The sequence below is a fragment of the Entelurus aequoreus genome, linkage group LG13, assembly GCF_033978785.1.
Source record: "Entelurus aequoreus isolate RoL-2023_Sb linkage group LG13, RoL_Eaeq_v1.1, whole genome shotgun sequence".
In the NCBI taxonomy this organism is placed as follows: domain Eukaryota; kingdom Metazoa; phylum Chordata; class Actinopteri; order Syngnathiformes; family Syngnathidae; genus Entelurus; species Entelurus aequoreus.
Genome location: NC_084743.1, coordinates 47,843,732 through 47,855,310, shown reverse-complemented (window position 1 = coordinate 47,855,310; position 11,579 = coordinate 47,843,732). Strand labels below are relative to the sequence as shown.

Sequence of the window (11,579 nt, the reverse complement as noted above, 5' to 3'; positions counted from 1 at the left end):
ATGACCACACCGTCATTATTCACTTATTACGAGGGGAAGAGACCGCCGGCAGGAAGGAACCATTCCGTCAAGAAGAACTTGGCGCTTGAACGGTAATGAAATTCGATCTGAAGAGGTGGAAACATGCCTCGCACTTTTTGATTTTCAACAGTATTTTTTGTATGTTATTGTTTCATAATAAAGCTACTGTGTATTTATGTATTTATATACTTACATGAACCAGATGACCGACTTTCTAGATGTGTGATAGGTAAAATAATCTGTAGCAGTGTGGCCCCTGGCTAAATTGGGGCCCTAAACAGATATTCATTTGGAGGCCCCACCCACCATTATTACAAATATGTTTTAATTTATGTGAAGAGATTTTTTTCAATGATGCATGTTTTTGACTGAAACACATCCATGGGAAATAAATTGTTCAACAATTTGTTTTTTTTAGTGCAAAAAAACACTCAACATAATCGAAAAATAAATTAGGAAACATTTATGCCAGATTTTCCGCCAGGGATCGAACACGGAATTTCTGCCTTGTTAATCTATTTTATTTATTTAATTGATATTTTCTTATAACTATTTTTTAAAGTCTTTTACAACTAATTTTAAAATTATTTTCTTTAAAAGTTTGACCATCTTGGCTTACAGTTTTTGAAAACCCCAAATGTTCTGAGATTTTCAATTTGAGGTTTTCATACACTATAAGCCATCATCATCAAAATTATATAAAAATATGGTTTTGTAATATCTTGAGTTGCATGTTATGAGCCTATGTCAGGTGTTAGTTTCACCTTGTAAATCCAATTTCTAGAATAAACGAACCTTTGCACGACATTCACAGTTTTTTTAGTTTCACCTGTAATTATTCTACACACGCAGTTTTATTTATCAAGAATAAAACTCAACTGCGAATGCTACTTTGCGTCTTAATTTAGCAAGTCTGAAAAGTGCATGCAAAAAAATATTGTGCTGCAGCTTTTTCCAATGTATACTTGTCAACATGTATGGACTGCCAATAATACAAATATCTGACATAATATCTATTCAGCAATATCATTTTATAATTTTATAGCTACTGAATTACTTAAAGGGGAACTGCACTTTTTTGGGGGAATTTTGCCTATCTTTTACAATCATTATGATGGATGGATGTTTTTTTATGCATTCTAACTTGTGGATAAAAGTAAATACAAGTCTGTTTAGAGCGTAGCCAATGGGAGCTCCACTATTTCGCCCATAAAATAATAAATAACCATTCAAAAACTGTCAAAAATACTACTTTCACATTTTGTGATCTGAATATTAACCAAGTATTAGTGCTATTTTTATCATTAGCGCTAACGCAGACAAACTATTTATAGTGGCGCCGTAATCACTTGCGTGTCTCCCTATGTTTACATCATCGAGTGGTCTGCTGTGTTCTCGCTTCCTTGCTCCATGTACGTTTATTGTAGATCATAAATAATTCCTCTCACCTGGACAGAAGACATCAGAGTAGGTATTCCGACAAGTTGGTACACTTTGAACGCCATTCAGGACGACACGAAAAGACGCTTAGGCCTCACCACCCCTTTTCTTTGTGAGGATTATCCTAGCAGTCGGCATCCTAATGACAGCAGACATTATACAGTAAGTGATATTTTATTATGTTTGTTGGCTCTCAAAGTCTGCAGTGAGTAATAATTAGTGATGAAGGAAAAAAAGCAAACATTCTGATGCGTGTTTTAAAGTAATGCGCCGCGTTTGCTTAAAATGAGCAAAATACGTAAATATTAAATTTTATAATAAATGTGCCTGTTACTACATTACATATTATGTATATAAAACCTCAATGGAGGTGTTTGGATGTTTTTAAGGGCTTCACAGGCAGAATTGCACGGCTCCCGTAGGCTCCATTGTATGCAAACTTTTGATCGCATTTAATATTTAGAATGAAAAAAAAAAAACAATCATCGTCATGTCTTTCATAATGATTGTGAACGATAGCCCTTTAAAGTACAGTTTCCCTTAAAGGGGCTGATTAAAACAAATTAAATTAATGCTTTTTTGTGTCTGCTAATGTTTATTTATTTTTTTATATTGTTCGCTTTTCCATATGAAAGATATATTGTCAACATATCTCCTATGTTAAAAAAAACTAATAGCAATGTGCATTTTCTTGCGTATTCTCCTTCACATTCCTAGTCAGGGCCGCAGCCTCTCCCATGAATGCATTTTCAGAGTGGGGGAAAATGCAATGTAGATGCACCAAAGGACTGCTTCTAAAATGCCCATAAAAAGTGATGCATGTCTTCTGCTTGTTTGAAAACAGAACAAAAAGCCACAGCTAGGAGCATGAAATCATGGATGAGAAGTAATTGAGAGTGTCTCTGTGGTGATGCCCCGTATATTACTTGCAAAATCCTCATTTAAACAAAGCGGTCGGCATCACTTATCAACACGCAGTCTTAGTAGATCACACACAACACACCCACTAATAGTACACACAATTTTCCCTTGGTCCTTGGTGTATAACCTTTTAATTAAGGTTTATAACATGATGAACCCTTTAGTCATCATGCCCAATCACAGGCCACGGTACTGGACATCGCGATATGATCAATTTGGTCTCATCTAAAATCTTCATATTTTTTATTCATTTAGCTGTTTTTATGATGGAAAATGCTTAATTTAGGCCAAATATACGTAAAATAAACTTTAAAAAACCCAATAAAAAAACAGTGAAGGCGCAAACTTCCAAGTGTGATGTGGCGAGGGACGACACACATGAATTTTTTACTTATTCAATTTGATCATTATTAATTTACCATTAATTTGGGTTTGTCTCGGTTGTGTTGACTAAAATATCCAAGTTATCTTTCTGGGATTTTCATCATCATGATAATGCCGTATTTTACGGACTACAAGCCTCCACTTTATTTCCAAACTTTTGAACCCTGCGGCAAATCCAGGGGTGTCAACGTCGTTTTCATTGAGGGCCACGTTGCAGTTTTGGCTGCCCTCAGGGGATGTATGTGATTAGCAAATAAAATAAATCAAAAATATAGTTGCTGTTTTCACAGTGTATTACTGTTAATGTAAAAATGGTACCACTTTTTTTTTTTCTTACGGTAGGATTCTGAAGACCGAGCTGTTATAAAAAAAAAAAAAGTATATTGTCATGTTTAGAGTGTACACTTTAATGGATAAATTGCTTTGAAATCACAAGGCTAAGTAGATATGTATGTATGTTTTCACCCCAAAACGTTTTCGAAAGTATGATAATATATTATCTGTTGCATTATTAGATAGATACAATTTAAAATATATGTATGTCTTTTTTTCTGTCAAAATAGAAAAAGAAAGAAAGATAAAGTACTTCATTGACGCATGTTATTTCCAAGCTTACACGGGCCATTCAAAATGATGTGGTGGGCCAGATCTGGCCTTGAGTTGGACACCTGCTGGCTAATCTATGCATTTTTCTTCTCTAACAAATAATTATGGAACGGATTAAGCAAAGAAATCAAACAATATACTAGAATGATCCACTTTAAGAAACTGTTCAAACTCAAAGTGTTTACAAAGTAATAGGAAGAAGAATCCTGATAAACATATTGAAACTTATTAAAAAAGTAGAACATCTTATTCATCTCAGAAAGGATGAAAAAATAATTTTCTGTTGTGTTTGATCAGCCGTTTGATCAGCCTGTGTTACAGGCACTCTTTGGAAACCACTCTTCAAACCTAAAGTGTTTACAAAGTACAAAGAAGAAAAACCAAGATAAACATTCTGGAATTTATTTCATCCATCCATTCATTCATTTTCAAGATAATCTTACTCATCTCACCGTATGAAATATAACTTACTTCACCAATTATTAGTTATGTATTTATTTATTTTTATTGTTATTACTTATGGAGTATATTGTGAATAGATTGAGAACAGGAAGTGAACAAAAGTTTTAGCAACTGCTATGTAAAGGAAAAGGGGTAAGATTAAATAAACTCTGCTTCTTCCTATACCTTTTCGAACATGTTGCATAGAGAAACTGGAGATTGTGATGTATCATGTTGTATGCATGCATGTTCCAAATAAACTCAAAAATCAAACTCAATTAAGGTAATAAACATTTACAAAATCCTTATATGGATTTTGGTGTGTCTAGTATATGAAAAAAAAAAGTATTTCAAAATGTAGTGGGTGCGGCTTATAGTCCAGAAAATACGGTCATTTTATTTAAAGGTGCCCTTTCTTCTGACTTGTGCACATCCCTGGTTGTGTGACTGATTCCTGTAATCCCGGTCTGTCCCCCTGATGGACGTCTCCATTCCGTTTATTTTCTGCTGCTCCCTTAGCAAACACAACTCCCATTTTCTTGCATTATTGACAAGACTTCACACAGTGGACCTAACTGAAGATGTGACCCTTTCATTCCGACACGCTTCTATTTCTGACCACAAGTATCCCTCCTCAAGCTTATCTCATTTCTGCACGGGCTTCAACGAAACAGGGTCTTCACACCTTATCAGTTTTGTCGTTACATTCTTGGCCCGAGTAGTCAGCCCGTTAGCCATGTAAGGGTAAGTGAAGAATGGAAGCAGCAGACCCTCCATGCTTTATAAGGACCCCGCCAAGTATGCTATGTGCACAAAGACCGTGATGGTTCGAGAACCTGCGTTTGGCGCAATGGAATCACTGACTTCTTCCAGTCGCAGATCCTCCTCATCCTGTCGCTCATCTGCTCGTTACAGCACCTCCAGTTGCTTCCGGTCAGAGAGCTCATGCGACAACCTGGATTCCCTTCTTCCGACTTTCCTCGACTCCCAAGATTCTACCGGTCTGTTTCGGGAAGAGTGCCATGCTGGTCCCAACTGCCAGGACCCATTCGGCAAGCACAGCCGATGCTCCTTCGGACACAGCAGTAAGTGGAAGATGCATGAGAAACACATTTTTTAGAACAGATCCTTTCATGTTTCTTGTACGTTTCAGACTCTTGATTAAAGATTTGTTTTCAAGTGGGTGCGTATGCCGCAGAGTCCACTTCCACAGAATAGTGTACAAGGATTTTTCTACTGTGTTGTGACTTTCGCGCCTAAAGCAGACTAAAGCAGAGACTTCCACCAAGGCCAAACTCTTGAAAAAGAAGTAAACAACGTAGTGCCTACCCCACTATCCACTACCATGTCTTGTTCATTCAATGTAAATTATGTAACCTTGTTCACCATTTTTACTGTAACTGAGGGGTGTCCAAACTATGGCCCGTGAGCCAAATGAGCCCTGCCCATTGTTTTATAATGAATCTTACCCACAGGGAGATTTCATTCATTTTTATTATTTTTTATTAAATCAACATAAAAAACACGAGATACACTTACAGTTAGTGCATCGACCCAAACCCCCCCCCCCCCCTCCACCATTACTCATTCTCACTCATTAGCACCATTCCAGGTCTCCCTTGGAAAAGAGATCTTTGATCTCAATGGGTTTTTACCTGGTTAAATAAAGGCTGAATACAATTAAAAAAATAAAAATAAAATACATTTTTACTCATTCTCACTCATTCACACAAAAGGGTAATTTTCTTCTGTTATTAATATTCTGGCTCCTACAATATATATCAATACAATCTGCAAGGGATACAGTTCCGTGAAGCACACATGATTGTGTGTGCTGCTGGTCCACTAATAGTACTAACTTTTAACAGTTAATTTTACTAATTTCCATTAATACTAGTTTCTGTGTAACTGTTTTTATTTTATTTTGTATTAATTTTTTGTTTAAGAAAATGTTTTTTGTTTTTTTTTAAATAAAGGAGATTATCTTCACCAGACCAGGTTGTCAATGAAATTAGATTGTTTAAATGGTTCTTAAAACCAGGTCCAGTCCAGACTATGTCCAGGTCGGACTCAGCAACACACACGTTCATTTATGTACACTTAAATTAGGGAACACAACAACAGATTGCATATAATCTATAAACAAAATTACATTTTCAAAATAAGCATTTGGGGACTTCCCATCTATTTTTATGTTTTTTGGCATCATTATCGGTTTCAATCATATAACTTTCTAAAGTTAAAAAATGCTAAATAAACCGTATCTTGTTCATTCAATGTAACTTATGTATCTTTGTTCACCATTTTTACTGTTACCCAGGGGTGTCTAAACTTTGGCAAGCTTTCTTTAAGTACAATTCTGGCAACTGAGCTACCAGTTTTTAATACCGTAAAATCTATTGTCTTTTTACAGTCTACATTTTGATGGATAACTTGCTTTAAAATCACACTTCGAGCAAATACGTTATTATTTTAACTATAACATCCATCCATCCATTTTCTACCGCTTATTCCCTTCGGGGTCGCGGGGGGCGCTGGAACATTTGAAATGTAAAATGCTTTGTTGCATTATAAGATAATATGAAAGTTAAAAATATTTGCAATTGCATTTAATACATGTATTTCTTGTGTTGAAATGGAAAGAACAAGTACATTTTGTAAGAAAAAAGAAAATACTTTGATGCATATTATTCTATGGGCCACGTTTAATGACATCTGTGAATTAGGCCCTTTAAAACACCACAATTTTAACATGTAGCATCATTTTTTATAAGAAAAACAAACTTCTAGATAAGGAATATTGTATTAAAAACAACACAATAAAATATACTACAAACATCTACAGATATTTTATGATGTAATGGAAAAATAATTTACAGCATTTACCTTGTAGAGTGGACTTCTATGATAACTCCTTCCAGCTGCTTCTTTGTCAAACAGCAGCTTCTCCATAGTTTCATGGATAAATGTCCGCTGGTCTACGGAAAAAGTCGTAAACTGGGCCACTCATAAGCTGAGATACCACTGTAGTCTCCCTTGGTGTGCGGACTTTCAAGTACAGGAAGCGCTCTGCATGCAAATAACTCAATTAAAGTTGTTATCTGCATACTAGCACGTGACATAAAACACAGGAGCAATTTGTGGTTTTATGGGGAAAAACTGTTCTTCATGCTCTTATCTAGGTTTGCGTCTTCCATGTTACTCGACAGCTTTCAACCCTTCATGTGCCATTCTCATCATCATCATAACCTTGCACAAAATAGGAACAAAAAGGCACCATTTTTATTCCAGCATGAGGGAACTATTGTTGGGGTGTTTGTATTTCCCCGCGCGCTGATGAAACGCCACGGCGGAAAACTCGAGCTGCACTTCAGGGGGGGTAATGAGCCAGAATGACAAGAATGTTTGCTCAGTGAGGGAAAAGGCTGCAAACATCATCAGCCGCGCCTCATAAAGAACTAATACTAAGAGGGCGGAGTATAAATATTAAACCTGACGTACGAACACATTTTTATACTCAAGCAGAGCAAAAGTTTTACTTTAATGGCTGACACTGAACTGATCGCACTGAACTGCAGCATCTTTTTTTAATAAAGTCAGCCAATCATGTTTAAGGTGCTTTTATGAGCTAATTATTTGTGATTTTTGGCAGTGGTGTTTAGATAAATACACTTTTGAGTCACTATAATGAACCTTATCGTGGGGGAGGGGTTGATCCTTGAGAAGAACATATTATGAAGAAAGGTTTTGGAGAGAACACATCTCACTTTGGAGCCGAGTCCGAGGTAGGGGCTTGCAGGGCGAGCAGAGGGTGGTCGGGCCTTCAGCAGCCAAAACCATCCCTACATAGACCCAAGGGTAAGGGTGTCCTGATCCGACATTGGTTTTATATCAGCTTGCATCAAAAATCTCCGATACAAGCAGTCCTGCAGAGTTTTTACTTGTGCAAAGCCAGTTAACATCTGAATGTCCTCCAATAAGCGCACACAATAGGCCCTTTTCCACCTCAGGAACTTTTTCATGAACTTCCCCACTTACCCGGGTAAATACAGTTCCCCATGTGTTTCCATTAAAAACTGCCCAGGTAGATTTAGTTCTTTACGAACCTTTCGGAGTTCCTCTTAGCCATGTTGGACTTTTTCAAGCGACCAGGAACCTTTTCGGGGGCGGTCTGTGCTGTTGAGCACTGATTGGTTGAACACAGTTTTAGGGCGTGGCTTGTTTGGTAGAGCAGCCGTGCCAGCAACCTGAGGGTTACTGGTTTGATCCCTGACTTCCACCATACTAGTCACGTCCGTGGGCAAGACACTTCACCCTTGCTCCTGATGGGTCGTAGTTAGGGCCTTGCATGGCAGCTCCCGCCATCAGTGTGTGAATGTGTGTGTGAATGGATTAATGTGGAAATAGTGTCAAAGCGCTTTGAGTACCTTGAAGGTACAACCTTTCCTAAAACTTATTTTTCAAACACACGACCACCCTTGGAATAGACGCCGTGACTTGTTTATTTCTTATTTCTTTTGTATTCTATTACAACAAACTTGACAATGGAAAGGAAGAAAAACAAAATGAGCTTTTGAAATGCAGGAACTTTTGTGGGACATCTGTGTACTAAAGAATGCTAATCAGTGGAACTATTTTGGAGCCGAAGTCTTTAAACTGTATGCAGTTTATTGTTGTTCACCTTTACTAAGAGGGTGCTGGGCCACACGTGAAGTGGCCACCTCACTTGCCCAGTAGAAGAGATCGACCATCATCTCAGTTCCACCTTCAGTGACACTGCAAGAGACCAGGAGCTTGGCCTTTGCAAGGCACTGGTGACACCTCCAGAACCGGTGTTAATGAGCCCACCCTGGCAGAAGTAAAGGAAGCTGTCAAAGCTGCAAGATTTTGTTCGGTTCCCGGCCCCAGTGGTGTACCCTACAAGATCTATAAGCAGTATCCACGGCTCCTCAACTGTCTGTGGAAGATTCCAAAGGTGATATGGCGGAGAGGGAGAGTCGCAAGCCAGAGGAGGCTCGCTGAAGGCGTTTGGATCCCAAAGGACAAGAACTCCAGTAACATCGAGCAGTTCCGCATAATCTCCCTGCTCAGCATTGAGTGAAATATTTTTATAAGATCGTGTCCCAAAGGCTAACTGAGTTCCTTTTGAAGAATGCATAGACACCTCTGTCCAGAAGGGGGAGTTCCTGGAGTGCCTGGAGCATACAGAATGGTGACACAATTGATCCGGGAGGTAAGGGAAAGCAAAGCGGACTTGGCAACTCTCTGGCTTGACCTAACCAAATCTACAACCTCATCACGGACTATTACAATGATTTCAGTGCAAGAGCCCCCTCAAGCCAAGTAACACCTGCCTGGCAATGCCTGGAGAGGGGCATAGTCACCGGCTGTACAATCTCGGTGTCACTATTCTCTTTGGCCATGAACATGATTGTCAAGTCGGCGGAGGTTGAATGCAGAGGGGTCAAAATCAAGATTTGGGACCCGACAGCCCCCCATAAGAGCCTTGATGGATGACTTGACAGTGATGACCACATCCATGCCTGGGTCGGGGTGGCTCCTTCAGGGGATTGAACGGCTCATCACATGGGCAAAGATGAGCTTCAAGCCAGTTAAATCCAGATCTCTAGTCCTGGAAAAAGGTAAAGTGGCCGATCACTTTCGCTTTACAATTGGAGGGACTTAGATTCCAACGGTAACCAGAAGACCTGTTAAGAGCCTGGGCAAAATGTTTGACAGCTCCCTGAAGGATGCAGCAGCTTTGCAGCAGACCAAGAGCGACCTGTCGTCTTGGCTTACAGCCTTCGACAAATCTGGCCTCCCAGGAAAGTTCAAGGCCTGGATATACCAGTACGGAGTCCTGCCCAGTATACTCTGGCCCCTGTTAATTTATGAGGTATCATTGACAACGGTAGAGGCACTAGAGAGTACATTTCCAGTTCCCGAGGAACTGGCTGGGGCTCCCTCAGTCCTTGAGCAGCATTGCCCCATATAGTCAATCCACCGAGCTGCACCTACCTCTCAGCGGCCTCTCAGAGCAATTTACAATCACCTGCGCTAGAGAGGTATAAATGTACAGGGACTCCGCAGATGTCAAGGTGGCCTCGGAAGGCATTGTTGTTAAGACCGGAAGGAAGTGGCAGGCACAAGAAACCGTAAGAAGATCGGAGGCACGACTAAGGCACCAGACTTTGGTGAATACTGTGGCAATAGGAAGGACAGGCCTTGGTAGATTTCCTCAGCCATGGTACAACCGGGCCCGCGGCAAGGAGAAGACGAGCTCCGAGCAGAGGTGGAAGGTGAACGTCGCAGCATGATGGTCAGCATGTCCAAGGTGGGAGCATGCGGAACCTCGCAAACTTACCTGGGCAGAGCTCTGGAAAGCTGAACCTCATTCAATCTGTGTACGATCTTCAACATGCACTACTCTGAACTGTGAAATACTGTGGAAACACAAACCACACACATCTACAGCAACCTATAGAGCCAGAAATGAAAAGTTCCTGAACTTTTGGTGGAAAGAGGCCTAAGGTTGGTCTTTTCTTCTATTTTAGTGAAGTCATTTAAAAAAAGTAAACATTGTAGGCTGTACTGTAGACCAACAGCAGCTACACAACAGCTAAGCACACAAAAGCACACAGGCTAGACATTAGTAATAAATGTCCTTTATTGAATAACACTGCAGTGTAAAACACGACATTTGTCAATAAAAACAAGTATCAAATAATCTCTTCTGGGCCGTCTGGCGCTTAAGGCGAAGCAAGGAATCTCCCCCCGGCCCAGTCAGCTGCTATTCTGGGGGCAGTCTTAAGGGATAGTCTCTTACTGAGCTCTTTTCCTATAGTTCTTCTACAGGTTTCTCGGCCATAATTTCTTCTCCCTTGAGGTGTCCAATAGTGGGATCTTCTCTGGAGAGACGATGACGGCATGTGGCACACGTGTCCAAGCCATCGCCAATGTCTTTAATTGATGCAGTGGTTGTTCTCTCCCAGGGTTTTTCCATTTGAAATGGTGTTTGGCCAGAATATCCTAAGGCTGCTGCACAGGCACTTATTTTGAAAATCTTTGAACTTTCTTTCAATGGATGAAGTGGTTTTCCAACTTTCTGAGCCATATAGAAGGACACTCACAACATTACTCTTGACATTCATCATATCAAACACAATACTTGCAGTTACAAAGTCTCCAAAGCAGAAGCGCATGAGAAAGTAACAAACATGTCAGGGACATCCATCCATCCATTTTCTACCGCTTGTCCCTTTTTGGGGTCGCGGAGGGTGCTGGAGCCTATCTCAGCTGCATTCGGGCGGAAGGCGGGGTACACCCTGGACAAGTCTATTAGTTTATTTTGAACGATACGATCCGAAATGATTCAGTGAGTTGAAATCGATTCAGTAACTTTTTAGCAAAAAAACCAAGCAGTGTGACTGTGAAATAAATACTGTATACTACACACTGCAGGTGAAGTTTCCTTATTTCCTGTTATTTCTTGTAAGGGAATGATGTACAAATGAATTATGGATACAAACAAGCAAGTCTAATGCATTAACAACTTATTTGAATGAAGTGCAAACAACACTTGAATTAACAAGAGGAAACATTTTCTGCTCTTATTTTCAATAAAAGTATAGTAACATTTAATTTAAACAGTAGAATTACCACCTACTTTTGCTGTTATTTTTCAAAATAAAAATAATATAGTAATAATATAAAAAATAAAGTGCAACCAACATATTTCAGGTTAAATAATCAATAGGTTTATCTGA

The 11,579-nt window shown here is 39.4% G+C and overlaps 1 protein-coding gene across 1 annotated transcript in view; it reads left to right on the top strand.

Moving 5' to 3' along the window:
• Window positions 1-4,440: 4,440 nt before the first annotated feature.
• The window catches only part of LOC133663024 (heat shock protein beta-7-like), an 8,683-nt gene continuing 1,544 nt past the window's right edge, over window positions 4,441-11,579 (top strand). Inside the window, exon 1 of the mRNA XM_062067204.1 lies at window positions 4,441-4,898. Within this exon, the coding sequence (XP_061923188.1) occupies window positions 4,589-4,898 (310 nt within the window). The 5' untranslated portion in view covers window positions 4,441-4,588. The remainder of the gene's footprint in view (window positions 4,899-11,579) is intronic.